Consider the following 20,285-nt stretch of genomic DNA (forward strand, 5'->3'; position numbering starts at 1 on the left):
AAAGCAGATAAAATTAGGAAGCACTGACTATATGAAAACTACAGTGTGGCTGTTAGGTATCAGAGCCCAAAGTCTTTCTGTACATGTCTAGATTGTTAATCTACCTAATACTTCAATATAATAACTTTTGCTTAGAAAGTATATGGATTTTGGAAATTGATGATCTTTGAGATCGCTCCCAACCCAAGCCATTCTATGATTCTATGACATGATTCTATGATTATTTTAGAATCTTAGGAAGAAGATTAGTTGCCCTGATTTAACAGCTAGTTCCAGAGAGGTTTTTACTGTATCTTTCTTTTCAGAGATATTTAAAATAACAGCTTGAAAATCTATTCATACATACATTTATTGCTTGCCTTTTATTATTGCTTTTTTTCAATGTATGTCAAAAGGTGATAGCAAAAATTTCTGTATTCGCTGTCAGAAGAGGAAATGCAGATAAACATTTGCTAACCACAGCTTCACACATTTTCTATTTGAAGATTATGCATAGTATGAGGAATTGTTTAGATTCTTAAAAACAACAAAACTACATAGCTGAGTTTGCTTTGGTAATTACAGAGTAGTTCATTCATTTACAAATAACGAGTTAATATCACTATCAATATCATTTTAAGAGTCACAGCTTTCAAGGAGATTCTGTGACTCTGTGTTAAGGGCTAATTCTTCTGTGGGATACAGCACCATCAAAAATAAAGTGGAAAATGGCAAGTTTCATTTTCTTGTATCTGTGCTAACTATGCAATATGTGCTTTCTGGACTCAAGACCAGTGTCAGTTAAAAGCAATTCACGCTACTTCAATCTGCTTTGTCTACTTCCAGTTACCCATTTCTTTTTGTGTAATTTATGTAATTTAATAGCTGAAGATACATTTCAGTAAAAAAAAAAATCTAGTTGTCCAAATAAAAATTTTGAAGCCAAGTAAACAATTCTTCAAAATGTTTCTGCAGGTCTAGTACAAGAGAATTTGCTTTTCTGGGTTGCACAGACAGCTGTTGCAACATTTGTGATGGTATATGAACTGCTGGAAATTGAGATGTGGAGGTAACTGTTTATGGAAGGATTAATCCAGATGAATAAAAATCTACATTGTAATAGGAAAGGACAGCCAAGCTATTCACAAAAGGCTTCTAATCTCAATCAAATTATAGTCTTTGTATTTCCATGAGATATAGGGAAGCTTTGTAATGAAAAGAAGTGATGAAGTATGCCAGAAGTCATTAGCTTATAGCATTCTAGACGTACTTATAAATAGTTAATTTCAACATCTTGAAAAATCACGAGTGTGTATTTATACACAGATGCAGTTCTTATAAATTCCTGTGGATTCCATAAAATACAAACTGCTATACCATGTAGATTTTCTAATGTACCTTGAAAATACGAGAACTTAAACTAAATTAAAGTGATTGTACTTGAAATGACAGTTACAGCAGCTGTTCTATTTTTTGTATTTATTTGTATTATTTGTATTTGTATTTGTATATATTATTTGTATTTTTGTAACCTAACTCAATAGGCAACTTATTTTGTGCTCATTGGTGAGCAAAAGCAGTATTTTGTATTTCCCTTTCTGCTTCCAGAAGAAGCAGAATTATTTATATTATACTGCTGTCTATATCTCCTTTTGATTGGTACCCTGTCTGTCAATGAAAATCATCAAATTTGACTGATAAGTCTAGGTGTTATTAAACTCCTCATTACTGTCACAATGCTGGTGTTACATTTTTCTGCTTTGTTCAGCTAAGCAGTTGTTCATTGTTCTTTGCAGCAACTGAGATTTTTTTTTTACTGTTGAAATTTATTAAATATTAGAACATTTGAAGTTTCCGTATAATAAAAATTAGTTGATCCCAATTTCTGTATTTATCAGGATTGCAGTCTACTATAGGCTTACAAAAAAGCAGAATGCTATGTAAGTGAGGTTAGTGTTGTACATAAGACTGTAATCATGGAGGTCTCCACAGCTAGGAGAAAAGATGCAAGTTGTTTCCATGGTCCATGTAGATGTGTTCTGTTTTTTATCCATGCAAATCTCTGTATTGTTGCAGGACTCAGAATGAACCTGTATGTTTTCTTGTAGAAATTTTCTTGATTTGTATATAAGTGCCCAGAAATTTAAATGTTGAAAATCACAATCCCATGAAGAGTGTTTTAAAATACAAGGCAGCTCTGAATGTAATGCCTTCTATTGTATTATGTTGACCCATGACATCAGAGGCAGATGTTGGTTGTATGACAGTAAAGGTTGAACTTTCTCACCAATATTCCATTACATATTGCTGCTGTGCAAGAAATGGAAGCAGAGGGGCAGTCTGACAATATGAAATCTGTTGTTGAAATGCATATGAAGCAAAGGTATGTCACTGAATTCTTGCATGCAGAAAAGAAATGACACTCATTGACATTTTTCAACATTGAACATTTATGGAGACCAAAACTTGGATGTTAGCAAAGTGAGGCAGTGGGTAGTGTGTTTTGGCAGTGGCAACAGCAACACCGGGTCACTTCCACTAGTGCAGATTTTTATGGGCGCAGCATGCAGTATTTTGTTCATCACTGGTGAAAATGCATGGCTAATGGTGGCAGGTATTTTTAAAACAATAATGTTTTGTAGCTGTGAGTTTGCTCTGTCAAACAGTGTTATCATGATGTTTATATCTGTTGTAATTTCCTTGTAAATAAACTGGAGGCGTTACTTTCGGAGCAGCATACATTCATATGGAAGCTGGTCCATTATGGCAAATTGAAATACACAGTCTCTTCATATCTAACCTAGAAGTCAGATTGAACTAAAATACTGGTATCTGTTAGGCTAGAAACTCTAAACTGGCTTACAAAGTTTACTGTAATTTGGTTGTAGATGTTTTAAAGTTAGAAGTGATCTTCTTTAATAAGCACTCCTTAGAGAATTTCTCTATGATTCTTAACTGATATCAATGAATTTTAAAGCCTTTAACTGACATAAGTGAACTTTGATTTAATGTATGTATCTGATTCAAATTTGCATATATTTGTTTTCTATTGTGTCATTTAAATTTTTAATTTTAATTTAAATTTGTCTTTTAAACAAATGCAAAGTAACAGATTTGTCATCAGTGCAGTGAGTCAAGAATAATGAAGATCATCTTACTAATGAAATTCATCTATTGTTTCAACTTCAAGTTGATGAGGAAAGAAATCCGTAAATGCCCTGAATAATAAATTTAATGTTTGAAAATACAAAATCCACAAAAATAAATTTAACTTACTCATAATTAAGTATTACCACAAGGTGACTTTCCATGCTTATTCCACAGCTGTTTTCCATTAGAATGTCTGCTCAATTCAGACCTATTTTAAGTAAATTCATAAGGAAATGCCTCTTTACATGTTTACCCTGGAAGGGTAGATAAGTATTTTATTTTATAAAGTAGCATATAAGTCTTCTATTCTATTCTACAAATGTATTTTTTTCCCCAAAAATAGCGTTTCATTTTGGAAATGTATTTCTAGCTGCTGTTAGAGATACTTGTAACTAAACAATATTAAAATTCATGAAAGATCAATGGCAGTTTTTTAGAAATGCTGATGAAAGGACTATTTGTCTGTATTTGTGTAAAAGTGCTGAGTTGTATAAATAATGTTGCATTTTTTTTTGTTGTTTTCATTGTAAGGTTATAATATATGAGTTATAATAACTCAATATCTAACAAAGTATACTGATTTTCTAATAATTGTCAATAAGCAATAATAATCTACAGTTACATTTTTTTAGCTTTGGAGAACAACTTAGTTCTTGTAGACAAAACCCCTGTAAGCTTTACTTGGCTTATTGAAAAATAGATTAATAGATCATGATTAGAATCTGTGAAAGATTATAAAACCACATGTAGACTACTGGGTTACTCTGGAATCATAGAATCACCAAGGTTGGAAAAGACCTCCAAGATCAAGTCCACCCATCCATCTACCACCAGTATTTCCTCACTAAACTATGTCCTGTAGTACAACATCTAAACATCTCTTGAACACCTTCACAGATAGTGACTCAACCACCACCCTGGGCAGCCTGTTCCAGTGCCTGACCACTCTTTTGGAAAATAAATTCTTCCTAATATCCAACATGAATGTCCCCTGGTGCAACTTGTCGCCATTCCTTCATGTCCTGTTGCTAGACACACAGGAGAAGAGGCTGACCCCCACCTCGTTACAACCTCCTTTCAGGTAGCTGTAGAGAGCTGTAAGGTCCTCCCCTGACCCTCCTCCAGACTAAACAATCCCAGTTCCCTCAGCCGCTTCTCGTAATACTTGTGCTCCAGACCCCTCACCAGCTTTGTTGTTCTCTGAACACACTCTAGGGCCTCTGTCTTTCTTGTAGTGAGGAGCTCCAAACTGAACCAGTAGTTGAGGTGCAACCTCACCGGATCTGAGTATAGGGGGATTATCATCTCTCTGCTCCTGCTGGCTTATATTTCTGATATAAGCCAGGATGGCATTGACCTTCTTGGCTGTCTGGACACATTGCTGGCTCATGTTTAGCTGAGCAATGACCAACACCTCCAGGTCCATTTCTTACTCAGACTTCCAGCCACTCTGTCTCAAGCCTGTAGTGTTACATGGGATTGTTGTGACCAAAGTGTGGGACCTGGCACTTGGTCTTGTTTAAGTTCATACAACTGGGGCCTCAGCCCATGGATCCAGCCCATACAGATCCCTCTTAAGGGTCTTGCTACCCTCAGGCAGGTCGACACTTCCTAACTTGTTTTCACCTGCAAACTTACTGAGGATGCACTCAGTCCCCTCATCCAGATCATCAATAAAGATATTAAACAAGACTGGCCCCAGTATGGACACTTGGGGAACACTACTTGTGACCCACCACCAGCTGCATTTAACTCCATTCACCATCAGTCGTTGGGCCTGACCATCTAACTCATTCTTTACCCAGCAAAGTTTGTACCTATGCAAGCTACAGGCTGCCGTCTTCCCCAAGAGAATACTGTGGGAGGTAGTGTCAAAGGCTTTGCTTGAGGTATAGGTCAACTACGTCAACCTTTTCTTCGTCCATTGGGTGGGTCACTTGATCACAGAAGATCAGTTGGCTAACCAGGACTTGCCTGTCATGAGTACATGCTGGCTGGGCCTGATCTCCCGTTGATCACACATGCTGTGTAGTCTCACTCAGGACAATCTGTCACATCACTTTCCCTGGCACCAAGGCTGACAGGCTTGTAGTTCTCCAGATCCCCCCTATGACCATTCTTGTATATGGGAGTCACACTGACAAGCCTCCAGTCCTCTGGGACTGTTCTGGTTGACCAGGACTGTTGATAGGTGGTGGAAAGTGGCTGGCAATCATCTCTGCCAGCTCCCTCAGCACCCTTGGGTGTATCCCATTTGGCCCCTGGAACTCGTGACAGTCCAGATAGAGTAGAAGGTCTCTGTTTCCACCTGAATCATGAGGGGTACATTCTGCTCCCCGTCCCAGGCTTCCACGTCAAGGGATAGGAGTACTCTGAAGATACCTGGTCTGACTTTCAAAGATGCATTTAAAGAAGGCATTGAGAACCTCAGCCTTATCCTTCCTTATCCTCTGTGGTCATATTCCCCACAGCATCCAGTGAAATCTGGAGATTCTTCTTAGCCCTCCACTTAATGTTAAGATATTTGTTAAAAAGTTTTTTGTTGTCTTTTACTACAGTGGCCAGGTTGAGTTCAAGTTTGGTTTTTGCCTAATTTTCTCCCTACGTATCCTTGCAACTTCCTTGTACTCTCCTCAAGTTGTCTGTCCTTTCTTCCACAGGAGGCAGACACTTTTTCTCCTGGAGTCTCAGAAGAAGTTCCCTGTTCATCCTCACCAGTTTCCTTCTCTGCTGGCTCATCTTATGGCACAGGGGGACAGCCTGCTCCTGCACCTCTAAGACTTCCTTCTTAACAGGTGTCCAGCCTTACTGAACCCACTTACCCTTCAGGACTGAATTCCAAAGGACCCTCCCTACCCGTGTCCTGAACAGTTTAAAGTCTAACTTCCAGAAGTCCAAGGTAGAAGTTTTGTTGACCCCGCTCCTGACTTCACCAAGAATAGAGAACTCTACAATTTCATGGTTGCTCTGCCCAAGGCAGCTCTTGACCTCCACATGTCCTGCTAATCCTTTGTTTGTGAAGAGCAGGATGGTGACCTGCTAGATCAGGGCACCTCCCCTGGTAGGCTCTCTTACCAGCTGCATCAGGAAGTTGTCTTCCAGACGCACTCTAGAAACCTCCCAGACTGCTTCTTCTGCACTGTATTATATTTCCAGCATATATCAGGAAAGTTGAAGTTCTCCGTGAGAACAAGGGCTAGTGATCTCACTACTTCTGTCAGCTGCTCGTAGAATGCCTCATCCATCTCTTCATCCTGATTAGGCAATCTGTAGCAGTCCTTTTCCAGAATGTCAGCCTTGTTGGCTCTCCTGCTGGTGCTTACCCGTATAGTCTCAACCTTATCATTCCCAGCCCCAAGCTCAACAGCATCACTCTAACACTCTCTAACATAGAGAGCCATGCCACCATCTCTCCTTCTTTGCCTGTCCCTTCTGAAGAGCTTATAGCCATCCATTGCAGCACTCCAATCATAGGAGCAGTCCCACTGTGTTTCAGTAACAGCAACTAAGTCACAGTTTGCCTGCTGCAGGATGGCTTCCAGCTCGTCCTGTTTATTGCCCATGCTGTGTGCACTGAAGTAGATAAACCTTTACCCATTGTACCTAGTTTAAAGTCCTCTGTATGACCCCTGCCAGCTCCAGAGTTTTATTTCAATAATCTTTCACTTCCTGAAAAAATGTTTCGGATTACAAGAAAACTTGATGCGTTGTTCTTATTGCTGTCACTTCCTGGCTTTCAAAGTGCATGATATCACAAGTGGCTAAAAGTGAATACAGTTGTGTTCTACTATATGTTTAACTGAGAGGTAGTACAAATCTATTTATGCAGTTGTTTATATGAGCTATTTAAAATGTGTGATTATTTGGATTATTGTCATAAGAAATATTGCTATATATACTGTTCTTTTCAACTTCCTTTCTAGTACTGTTCAGATTGAGAGGAAATAATCAGGAAGTTAAACATTTCTTCTTATCATGTTTCTGTTGTCAGTGAATAAGTTAAGGACACATTGTATATTTCCTTTAAGTGAATCTAAATTTTGAGTTGTTTTTATAAGCAGCCAACAGCCCTAAGTCTCCTGGATGAGTTGTTTTTGTCTGTTTTTTTTGCAAACTGTTGTTAAAATAATATAAATATTTCCTCCCAATAGCATCAGAGACTTCTTGACATTTTGGAAGCAGAGAAGGAAGTCTTATCAGAAAAGATAGAAGAGGCTTTGATGCAGCAGTCACAAAAACATAAGGTATTGCTTTTATTTACAAAAGAAAAATGATTCTAGTGCACACTGTAGATTTCATAGGAAATGATTCTGTCACAATTTTTGACAGGAAAATGGATTTTTCTCAAGCAGTTGACTGAAATTATTTTTAGCTACTCCTCTATTGAATATTGTAGTTTAATTTTTTGTAATATTTACAGGAAATGCTGGACAAATGTTTGGATGAAGAAAGAAAAAGAAGTAAGGAGGCTGTAGCAGCTGCTGCAAAGGTATCTCTTGCTAGGTATTAAATACACAGTAGATTCCATGTGTGTCATTACAAATACCAGGTTTAGCAGCTCATTTCATAACCAGATTTGTCAAATGTTATGTTCTCATCTGTGTTTAAAGGAAAGTCTAAGCCTAGAAATAAGCAGATTTATAGTTCTGCTTTGTCTTATGTTTTCATAGAGATAGTCTATGTAAGCTATCTACTTCTACTTAAGCTAACCGCTGAATGAGTGTATTACAAGAGGTTAGAAAATTGCAGTTCAGTTGTTGGTGTTACCTGAATATGTTTCTACTGTCATTTGATTAGCATCAGTGTCTCTCAACTTGAAGAGCTGATCTTAAGACAGTTAGCATTGTATCTTACTTAATTTTTGTTAAATATGTTGATTTTCATTGAGGACAGGACAGTGAAATCATGTGAAAATACAAACATTTCAACAAACTATATGTAATTTCTAATACTGGTACAGAATGCAGTACAAAATTTCAGTTGTTTGTAATGATCTGAGAAAACTAGTAGTACAAGTTACCTAGCACAGTGTGTATGGTAGTACATCCTTTATATCTTCATATGGCACCTCTCCCAGTAATATTCAGTAATACAAAAAACATCTGGGAGAAAATGTGAGTATAATAAAATATCTTAATAGGACCTTTTTGATTTTGGCTACATTTTTAATATATTTTATAAATGACCAAAAAAAAAAAAAAATCAAGTTCCAGTAAACTGCAAGAAACAGCTTTATTTTTAAATAAATGAATTTGAGGAACCCAATATTTATGTCCTTTTATGATTTTTTTTACTTGTTGCAATCATCATCAAGGATACTGCACTGACCTATAAGCTTATTAAAATAAGGGAAAAGAGTGAGTTGCCAGCCAGTGTTTGTTTTGAACTTCAGCAAGACTTTATTTGTAGATGTTGTGTAATGATAGATTGTCTTGCTGATAAATATATTTCTGAATGGTTCAGCTCATATAGAGCTGTGCATTGTCCCTTTTACTTCAAATTCAGTGTGTTTCTTCTGACGATTTCATGTAATGCTTGAAAATAGGCATTAAAAAAAAGATGGAATTATATTTCTTTTAGTATGTGCAGCTAAAGAGTTTGGGGACGGAAGACACATTTGTTTTAAGTATGCATTGGCTACTTTGACAAATGTAATGTTTAAGCTGTTCTTGGACTTCATTAAATTCTTGAAGGTTAGAGCCACCCACAGGAAGTCCTACAAACTCATAGAAAGTTTTGGGTTGGAAGGGACCTCAAAGATCACCTAGTTCCAACCCCCATGCCATGGTAAAGGATGATGTGGTGTGTGAATAAATATCACCAACACTAATGTGGTTTCTGCTTCATCATATTTTTTTGTGATCACGGAAAGGAAGCTAGTTATGATATGGTATACCCAAATAGGTGGGCATTTAAGATCTTTGCTTGCAGCTTTTTAATTCTGTAACTGTTACGTCGTTGTCCTGTGATAGTACAAGATTGGTACCACTTTAAGATGGATTGAAATTCATAGTTCAGAAGTAAAAATATTTTTCTCATATCCTCACTGATCTCATTAGGAAAAGTAAAATGTGTGCTTACAGCACCCACACTGGATATTTTCTTCATTTACTTCTTGATTTGTTTTGAAGGCTGAAAAAGAAATAGTACAGGAAGTTGTTCTGAAAGCTGTAGAGGAGGAAAGGAGAAATATGGAGAAGATTCATGAAGAAGAAAGAAATATGTGGAAAGCAGAACATGAGAGACTTAACAAGAAGATTGCCCAGGCTGTTTGGGAAGCAATGCAAGAGCAAAGAAGACATAATGAAGTTAGTATACTTTATTATTATATGGACCTGCTTTGTTTGTTTTATTTTTAATTTTTAAGGTCTTCCTAATGATGTGGCAGATTTTCTTATGATACATTGTTTTTCACTGCACCTTACTGATACTTGAAATGCACTGCATTCTTAAGTTATTTACATTTAGACTGGAAAGAATTTGACAGTTTCAGAACATTGCTCTTGCGACTTTTTGAGGCACGTGTATTTAAATGTGGTAATTGTGCACTGTAAATGCCTGGTTTTCTTCACTGACTTCCAAAAAAGCCCAAGAGAAATTGTTCAGATACTGGAATTACGCTGTAGATTATTTATGTGACTTTTTTTCTTTTTATACCTATGGAAGATAAGTTACATTTCTTTCTTATGCTGAAATTCCATTGTTTCTCTTACTAAAAAAATGCTTAACTGAGATAAAAATATAGAGTAGATACAAAATAAAGACCATTATTAAAATCAGAAACCTAAAACACTAACAAACAAATGCTTTTAGAGTTACATCTTAGAGAGATGCTTCTGTAGGGATACTGGTATGTATTGAGAGGAACATCCCCAGCACAGCATTTAACAAGACGGTAGGGACCTCAAATTAAGTTGCTCTTCCCAAAGTTCAATTTTATAGTCTCTACTGGTCAAAATATGCGAAGGAACAGTCTGTTTTGTTGGTGGCCTACTTGTTTAAAATTCTTTGCAGTATAGGATTCAAGATGTATTTCATTCAAATATTGGAATTTTGTGTTGATGTTTTTTTTAACATACTGAACAACAAAAAAGAAAAAAAAAACAACAAACCACACAGCTTTAGAATTTAAAGAATAGGATAAAATATCATAAATATTTAAAACCCATCTCCTTGCAAACAGGCACCACTTCCCTTTCCAATGTTTAAAAGAAATATTCATTTCATAGCTAACCAAATTCTAGAAGTTATTTTTTGATGCAAAACCATTATTATAATCTGCATCTGTTTTGTATATATTTCTAATATAAATTATTTTGTTTGTATGTAGCTGGCTTAATTTTTTTTGAATATGAAGATACCAACTGGTAAGATGTCAGTTTTCAAGGTAGTAATTTTACTATGATAAGCATTTAAGGACTCAAACTCTTCATGACCAAAGGGTAATCCAGTGACTTCAAAGCTAAATTTAAGCTAAGAACACTGCTCAAGGTTTAGCTACAGTCGTAATCATTTAGACTACCCTGAATGACTGTTGGTACCAGTGGTGCAGAGGAGATATCAACAGCAGAAAAGAACAATAACATTGTTGTGTGCTACAGTAAAGAATGACCATAGTTTTATAGTATGTGGAACATGAAGAGATTAGTAGTAGGAGGAAATAGAAATGAATGTGTCATTAAATTAATGTGCAGTTTAGTGATATTCCTAAGGCAGATAGTTCTGTCCTTCTGTGGAAACCCCTGCATCTTGGACAAAAAGTGCGGTTTGTCAAATGAGAAGATTAAGATTGGTTTTGTGTCTTAAACATTCGTCAGTGAATGGGTCCCATAGTTAAGTGTGTGAGGTCAGGCAGGATTCTATTTTTATGTATTTGGGGTGCACATAAAATATCCTCAAGTGACTTAAGGTAGGTTTTTTTTTTTCCTTGTGGAACATACTACTGGAGTTTCTTGTTCCTTTGAAAATAATCACAGGGCAGCATAATATTAGTAGTTTAGTATTGATTGGTGTGTTGTCAGACAAAATCTTTAATATTGAGATGTCAGTGCTTTTCCAAGGAAGAAATTCAGGACTTCAAGAGGACTTTTCCTCTTCGGATGCTAGCTAATCAAGCAGTTGATTATGTTAGAGTATCCAGTTATATACTGTGATGGTGGGCAGTACGTTGTTTTTGGAGAATACTGTTAGTACTTCTCCCATAAATTTCTTGCTTTTGATGTAGCTATGCAGCATTAATTAATTCTTTCTTCTAATACTGAATAGCTCTGACAACTTTGATGGTAACAGGAATAATTTCTCTTATAATAAATTATGATTTCTCCTTTGAATTAGGTTCCTTTTTTCAAATATTTAATCTCTTTTCACTTAAGTAAAATGCAGATTTTTCTTGAGATTTCTAGAGTTCTCTCATATTAATGTGTGTAACATATTTGATGTTTTGCTCTTTAATCTCTGGTTAATGAATGCAAGTTCTTTGGGAAAGATAGAATTTCATATTGAATGGTTCTTTTGCATAAATTTTCACTTTTTACTTCTACTATGGAACTACTTACCTCCTTAAGCCATTACTCTTATAAACATACTACAGCTACTAAAATTCTCTCAATCTGACAACAAGGAAAGCCATATAAAGCTTATTTGCTGAATGAAAAGTTGTCAGAAGTGACTTTGGTTTAGTGCTGAAAAGTAGTTGGAACTACCCTCAAGCAGTTTGTCAGCTGATAATGGTTTTATAGAGCCTTCTACTTGGTTTCTTATTTGCATTCTTTCTTTAAGATTTTTCTTACGAGAGGTATAAGAACTATACACTTGCTTGCAATTGTTCCTCAGACAGCATAGTCTGTCAAGTCAGCCCCATAATGGCCAAAAGTAAAATACATAGTCTAATATTTTGGACAACTAAATGTAAAATTATGGTAACATAATGCCTCTTTTAATTCTTCATAACTTGTTGTAAAATTCCTTATGCTTCTTGCTTCAGAATTGTCATTTGGTAATATTATTATGCTTAGCACCAAGTAATGAAACAAGTGTAGATGAATGTAAATGAACATGCAAAATATGTCTTTTAGTGTCAGGCATATAGAAACAGCATTATGAGGAATACTGTTATTACAAGAGAACTAACTTTTAAACCAACATGAGTTTGGAACTTAATACTAAGAAAGACAAGCCGTGTTCCTAACAAAACTCTCTATCCTTTTCAAATTATCACAGACAGGAAGAATATGTGTTTGAGATAGAAAATATATTTTTATATTTAAAATTTTCTTTCTTTTACTCCATAAATTTTGTCTTAAAAACTTGGATTACAATTGAATTTTATCGTGCTGCAAATTAATTTTAAGTGATTGGCTTTAATGATTTGAACAACAAAATATTTTGTCAAGCATAGTGTTAAAGAGGAGGAATTTTCCTTTGCTAATGCTATACATCTGCAAAATTGACAGACTGGAAAGGGTCATGTACACTTCTGTGAATAGTTGAGGCAGAGGTCATGAGGCATAGGTAACACTAGGAATGAAGAATTAAAAAATCTGAACATATGCTAAATTTTATAATCTTTGAGATGAAGTCCCACTGTATAATCTGCAATTGAATTATAACCACCATGATTTACCCATTATCAATATCAAGAATATTGTTACCAAATATGCAAAGTAGAGATAAACTGACAGTAAAAATAATAACTAAGAAATTCTGAGTTAAAATTTAAGCTTCCTTTTTTAAACGTAATTAAAAGAAAAAGATATCATAAATGTGATGCTTAAACTGGGGAGAATAAGCTCTCCTTGAAATAAGGGAGTCATCTTTTAATCAAAAATAATGTACATTTGCAACACACAAAAAAGTTATTACAGGTGAGGTTTTTTAGCAGGCTAAATGTAGACTGGCAGTAGACTGACAATTTTAGTTAAAAAAAAAAATCTTTAAAATTGAAATGATAGCAAACATCTGAAGGGTGAGCCCTGGATTTTCAGATCTACGCCATAACTTGAAGGCTTATATTTAAAGTATCACATAGAATCTACTGCATCTTACCCTGATTCTCAGGGGAAAAGGAGCCTGAATTCATAATTGCCATAATTCACATGTGCTGTATGCAGGACTCTAAAGGAGACTGCAAATAATTAGAGGAAAAAAAGAAAACCCTAAACTATTTTATTAAAATAACTAAATTAAAATTTGCTCCTCTTGGACAGGAGCAGAAGCACTAAGGCAAAATTACATGTCCAGTGGGTGAGTTGTAGGAAAACTGCGGCTGTAATGTTGCATTCTGGCAATCCACAACTATGGTACACAAGATGTAACAAGATAAACAAAGAAAAAATATTTTTGCAAGAAAGTAACTAAAAGGCCTATGGGGAAAAAAAAAAAACAACAACAAGTGAGCTTCCTAGGAGTCTTTGCTGAGTAAGTCTCCAAAAATTCAATACAGTTCTAGTATCCTCACACACCCAAGGGCTCATATGTTATAGATGTTTTATGCAGAACTGTTATTTCTAGTTCATCATCTTGGAATATCTAATATAATTTTACTGGGAAACATCTAAATGGCTTAAAAAACTTGATGAAAATTATTTTGCATTGTATGGGCTTCAAAGTTTTTTTAATGTTTTGTAGTGAGTTTAAAAATACTAGAAGATGTTACTTCTCAGAAGTTAAAAGTATAAAGTCTAGAACACAGTGCTTAATTCTGAACAATTAATGGCTGCTTACCTGATATATTATTAAAACTTCTTAAGGTATTCTTAAACAGAGTTCTTACAGTGTTCTTACTCTTAAGGGAGTTCTTCTGTTCATAGTTTTGGCAAGTCAGAATCAATTTTGTGTTAAATATCTTAAGGATTTCCACACCCAGTCTTTTATAAATGAAAACATGGAGGTGCTGGATCCATACTTAGAGAACTAGCTTACTTTTCTACTATTGCTTAACTGTTAAATTTTAGTTGAAAATTATTTTCTGCCTAAATATTTTTCCTCATTGCTCTACATTTGAGCAGTGTGGAAAAAAGTAATAAACTATTTTGCTTACATAAATTATTTCCCACTCTGGTTTTTCTTTTTTAGTCTGATTAATTAGCTGCAGAATGTTTTTTTCTTAGCTGTGTAATCTTAAAAACAAGAATCACAAAGAAAAAGATTTTTTGCTGATACATGGAGTCAGGAGTTTCATAATAAATATTTTGAAGAAAATATATAGGGATTATGTATTTATTGTCAAGACTGCATTTTTGTGTATAGATTCATTGACACATCTTTTGTAAGTGTCAAACCTATAGGACTTTGTTTATCAGCACCACCAATTTTTAAATACAGTTGTTATCCAATTGTCTGAAGCTTGCATCTTGTTTCTCTGTGATTGTGGTAGTTTCACCCTGATGGACAGCTAAAATCCAGCACACCCCTCTCTCACTTCCTCTCCTCAGAAGATGAAGGGGAAAAAATACTGTGAAACAGGGTTCAAGGTTGGGGTAAGGAAAGAGATATCACTCACCAATCGCTGTCACACCTCACCCATCCTGCTTCATTGCAGGCTCCTTTCCATGGGCTGTAGATCTGGCCCAGGGCATGTTCCTACAGGAACTCTCCATGGACTGCAGTTTCCTTCAGGCCACATCTGCTGCTGCACCACAGGCTCCTCAATTACTACATGCAGAGATCTGCTCCGTTTGGTGCCCATGGGCTGCAGAGTGACAGCCTACTCCACCATGGGCTTCTCCATGGGCTGCAGGAGAACTGCTCCATGCCTGAAGCACCTCCTGCCCTCCTTCTGCACTGGCCTTGGTGTCTGCAGGGCTTTTTGTCTTACATTTCTTATTCCTCTCTCCCAGCTGCTCTTGCACAGCAGATTTTCTCTTTCTTAAATCTCCTCTCCCAGAGTCACACCCAGTGTTGCTCATGGCTCAGCTCTTGTCAGTGCTGAGTCCCTTTTGGAGCTGGAGCTGGCTGTTGATCAAACATGGGGCTCCGCTCACAGAGGCTACCCCTGCAGCCCCACAACTACACAAAACTGCCACCTAAGCCACATACAGTTACAAAACAGCCAATCTGGTACCTTAGTCAATGGGAACGAGAGCCTCTGTGTTGTGCAGTTAGTTATTTTCTGTGATATTTGGTATTTATGCTTCTTTTGTATGACTGGGAACTATTTCCTTCCCAGGTCTAGGTAGCTGCTCTGTGCTGTCTCTTGGCTTGTATTGAATTTAGAAGCCTAATGTACTTTTTTGCTAAGTGCTTGCTTTAAGCATTTTTTTCTGTCTATACTAAAAACATATCTCTATTTAGTACCACCTTGTGAATGTATCACTATCACCTTAAACTCAGTAGATATTTTAATGTTTTCTTTTTGGCTATCCAAATACAAATTATTACCTTCAATATGCACATTGTTGCTTGTTTTCCTGGACTGTATAATGGCTTTGTTTCAGATCTGATTTTAAATATAATTGTTTGCTCTGCTTATTACCTCAACAAGACGTTATGCAACTTTGTTTTCACGTTTATCCAAAACTTCACATTCATCAGAGCTTGTTCTTAATTAAGTGAAGTTGTAAATGTAAGACAAGTCAGTTAACTTTCATTTTTTTCTATTAACTTTGTTAGAGTAGTCTCTAATAAATGTATTACTAGTAGTTTTTGTTTACTAGTAATATTTTTAGTAGAACCCTGGATTTTGATTGTATTTTTCTTTGAGCCTTTATTCATATAGGGTTTTTGTTTTAACTACCAAGTAGCATGATGTCAAGGAAAGTTTGTATGTTTGTTGTTTTTAAATATTTTATTAATACAGGATTTTCTGCATTTTAATATATATCACCTTATCAGTTTTGTAATTTGCCTTTAAGAATTTAACTGGGTAAATGAATGCATTATTTTCCATTCTAATATGAAACAAAGTATTTGGGGAACTTCTGACAAATTTAGCTGGCATGAGAATGTGAGAACAGCATATTCCTATAATGTTTAACTTTCTGCTACTTCTTCTATTAGTCTTGCTAGAGTTTGTTAGTGAAAGAGCCCTTTGTCTCAGGATTTTTCTTTGGTAATCTGAATTAAAATTTGTTTGAAATGACATAAATTGCTGAAGGTAAGAAGTAGTACTTTTTTCAGTTGAAACTCTTCAGCTGAAGAGTCCAATTAGTCCTATCCAGTGATATTATTCATTTTGTACACTAAAAATATATGGTAAAGTGCCACTCTGATATGAGTAGATGAATTATGTAATTTTGTAAATATCTTACACCGCTAAAGCCTTAGCATTCCACCTGTTCTTTGGAGTGTATACATTCAATACAGCTGAGTTCCTGCAAAAATGTTCTATACAAAGAATAATAAAGCACCAAGAATGCATGTTAGTTTTCTGAGATTTTGTATTTAAAAATGCTGTCACTGCTCAGTTTGACAAATATTCCTGTAAGCATTAAACAAGGCAATAAAATGGTTGTCATCTGAGCTCCCAAACATTTGTGAAGTTATGGGTTTCTCCTTATGCATTATCTCCGTATGAGTAAGTGTCATGTTTTAACTGAATATTTTATTTGAATATTGTAAGTTCTGCAGCAAAGTTAATTGTCTTCCTTTAAGCCTGAGAATGTATGTAGCAACGTGTGCTTGCTCATTTTGACAAAATCCTGAATGTCTGTTTATAATTAAATCTTAAAAAGAATTCCATCATTGATTTTTTTTTTTAATTGAACTGATGAAAAATGTGGGTTTTTTGTTTTTAGTTTTACTTTGTGTGTACAAGCTGTGTTGCTTAGTAGGCACTATTCCAGTATAATATTTATTTGGTAACAGATCATATCTGTTGATATAGCATAAAATAAAAGGTCTTGGAATACAATTTAGTCCTTGGTCAGTCAAGTTCTGACAAAAAAGGAAAAAACAAAAAGCACAACCTCCACTACTTCCACAAATCTAAGTTGCAGATATGTATCGTAAAATGTCAGCATTATTTTGCACTCAAGCAAACTCATGGACAGACAGACCTTTTCAGCACCTACTAGTAATATAGTGTTAAGTCTAAACAGCGAAGAGTAGTGAGGAAGAAGATGGTTCCTGAGCATTTATTTTTCATTTAAAAAGAAAATGTATTTAAAACTTAAAAAAGAGAGTAAAAAACCCACACATATCCATAAATAAATTCTCCAGAACTGGTGTGTTGCTTATTGAACCACTGTTGTTTCTTCCCAGTGTATTTCCTTAGCTGCACTGCTTTAAGTTTTGTGAAAGGAAGGAAATCAAGATTCTTCTTTTCCATGTACTGCAGTATTGCCTCAGTGGTCATCTCTTTTGCATAATCAATTACTTTATTATGTACTGAATTCTCTCTCTCTCTCTATATATATATATTCTCTATATATATAACTATAATGCATGGCTGTGGCGCAGGAATAGGTGATATAAATTTTGGCCCAGAGAAGAAAATAATGCTCATCCATATATCTTTGTGTTCTTCAAAAGAAAAAAAAAAACATGCTATTAAATTTTGATTAAATCTTACTATTTATGCTAAATGCATACATGGTAAACAAGCTTAGATGTAGTGATATTAAGTAGTAGAAGTACGTCCCACCCCTCCATTCTGAAGATGCACTGTTAGTATTTTTGCTGCATTTGCTTTTGAATATCCATAATGAAGATGGAGATAGTTCATGGTAAATCCAGTGACCTCTTCCGATTAGTCCTAAAAATAAATAAGTAAATAAATAATCCACTATTTCCCTTTTTCCTTTCCCCTCTCTCTTTCTTTATCTAAATCATTTAACATACACTGATTATTTTGACTGGCTGTTACGCAATCTTTTGTATATTTCAGGAATCTTGTTTGTCATCTCATGTTCCTGAACTTTGAAAATGGAAATCTTTGCTAATTCATATTGTTATGTATTTCATAAGTAACTTTGGGATGCTGGGACTTTAGCATTAGGACAGTCTGTTTCGTTCAGGAAGATGTTTCCTGAGAGAATAGCTTATGTAACTTTCTTTATTACAATGTACTTCTAGTACCAAATCAGATTTGATTTAGGGTCATGCTAATTTGGGGCAGAATATGGTCATGATAAACTTCTAGTAGGAAGGAAAATGGTGAGCTATGTTACATTTGTGAAATATTTTTAATATTTACACTTAACATTTTCCTTTTACAAAGGAAATTATCAAGGAAGCATTAATGGAGGAGCGAAAACAAAGTGAAAAGGCAATTGAAGAAGCTGTTAAAAGGACAAGAGAGGAACTAATGGAATATATTAAGGAGCAGAAAAGGGTGAGTTACCAGAGGCTAAGAGGTTTTATTTCTAGGAGTGAGAAATCTTGAAATCTATCTCGAAATGCACAGAAAAACAGAATCGGGAGTAATGTCTTCTGATTTGTCACTTTTTTTTTTTTTAAGAATTTCTTTTAGTATAACATAATTCTACATGTACATTTGTAGAATTTTAGGTTTTTTGCAAATCAAAAGCCAGAATAATAAAATTAATAAATTAGCTGGAATCTATGATATTTCTTATTACATTAAATTAAAGAATGCAGTTTGTCAAATTCAGATTGTGATCAGGGGTACCATAATTAGTTATTCGATAATTGTTATCTTGAAAATGAGGTAGTAATGATGTATTTAAGCTCTTATATTCCCTGCTATTATAAGCTAGATAATATTGTGCTATGTAGGACTTCAGAAGTTTGACCTTACTAGTACTTCAAGATAAGTGTAGGATGAGTTCTCTTCCATTATACTGTGGGTGGATTTGCTTACATTTAGCAGTACTGATCTTACTGGCAAAGATGTCGCAGGTAAAAAACTATCAATAGGGATGTTTGTGTTTGTTTGTGTATTTAGTTGGTAATTTACAAAGGATAAGCTGTGGGGAAAGTGAAAATACATCTAGCACTGGAACAGTTTGCATAATGAATAACTTGATTAACATGACCAATAGTGCAGATTGAGTAGTCCAGCTAGTGCAGATTCTTTACTGCTGACAGCTAGCTCGCAGTTTTCAATTGACAGCAAGAATGTGTGGGTTTCACAAATGAGATTGTTTCAACCGTATCTGGGAGAAAAATACAGGATTTTGTTACAATAGTCCAATATTTTCTTTGAAATGTGAGAAACAAAACTCTGCAGATGTCTCCTTCAGAGTTTCTGTCAGTTTTCCTTTGTATATAGACTTGCACATCAATTTTTATCTCCTTTGCAGGTACACCATACCTTCTCTTGTTACAAACACATTTGTTTATTTTAAAAGTATAATAGCTCAAAGCCCAGCAAAAAATTTGCTAACAAAACACTCCCAATAGTTGCCTAGGTATCAAAAACTCCATTACTTTCAATAGTCATCCAGAAATCTCCCAGCTTTTTTCATTTCCTCCTGAAAAATGATAACAAGTAAGAAACACAGATAGTTCATCCATGTGATCAGACACTGAAGATGTGATTTGGCTGCCAAGGAAATGTATTTAAAATAACTTTTCCCAAAAGTTGAATTACAATATGATCTACCTGTAGAGGTTCCACAGGTTTTGGTGTTACTGTGGAAGAGTTACTAGTTATAATGAAGATGGGAAACAGGATTTGCTATTTGTAAGTTATCAACGTACTTACTGTGTGCTAAAAATATTCTTTATAATGGGATTTCTAAAAATTCTAGTGATTCACAAAGTTTCAGATAATTTTCTATGTGCTTTTAAAATCTGTAGCGCTGTAAATCTTTGCTTCCACTCAGTTCTTTTTCTTTTTTCTTTAAATTCTGAAAAACATTAGACTTAAAAATGTAGTTTGTTATTTTTAACAACGGCAAAAAATATATCAATTCTATATAGTACTGGATTTCCTCAGAACTGGATTTTCATTAAATATATAAATTTTATTTTTTTTTCAGAGGAAGATATCATATAATTAGTTTCAGAGAAGAATTCTAGAAAAATAAATTATACAAGTTTGTTTATTATTTTTTCCTTTAGGAAATTCTTTAACAATTCATCTGTCCTTAATTTCTTAGATTTCTGCTGTCTTCAGCAATGGAGACTTCCATTTTCTTTCCACCTACACCCACAGTTAGAGCTTCTTGCCTTTATTCTATTTGCCGATTGTTGTCAACCTTTCTTGTCCTTCTGAAGTTTGACAAATAAGAGAAATGAAGAAAATAAAATCT

At 35.0% G+C, this 20,285-nt stretch overlaps 1 protein-coding gene across 16 annotated transcripts in view; it reads left to right on the top strand.

Moving 5' to 3' along the window:
* The window catches only part of CCDC91 (coiled-coil domain containing 91), a 205,671-nt gene that overhangs the window by 87,198 nt on the left and 98,188 nt on the right, over positions 1-20,285 (top strand). For 13 of the 16 annotated variants that reach the window (XR_005845020.2, XR_003071497.3, XR_005845022.2 and 10 more), the window contains 4 exons: positions 7,281-7,373; positions 7,550-7,618; positions 9,261-9,437; positions 18,287-18,400. Coding sequence is in view for 8 of the 16 variants with exons in the window: in XM_046909473.1 (XP_046765429.1) it covers positions 7,281-7,373; positions 7,550-7,618; positions 9,261-9,437; positions 18,287-18,400 (453 nt within the window). In the remaining 8 variants the exon portion in view is untranslated. The remainder of the gene's footprint in view (positions 1-7,280; positions 7,374-7,549; positions 7,619-9,260; positions 9,438-18,286; positions 18,401-20,285) is intronic. The other 3 variants (XM_046909484.1, XM_046909490.1, XM_040660740.2) reach the window with 1 other exon arrangement.

The sequence above is a fragment of the Gallus gallus genome, chromosome 1, assembly GCF_016699485.2.
Source record: "Gallus gallus isolate bGalGal1 chromosome 1, bGalGal1.mat.broiler.GRCg7b, whole genome shotgun sequence".
Classification (NCBI taxonomy): Eukaryota; Metazoa; Chordata; class Aves; order Galliformes; family Phasianidae; genus Gallus; species Gallus gallus.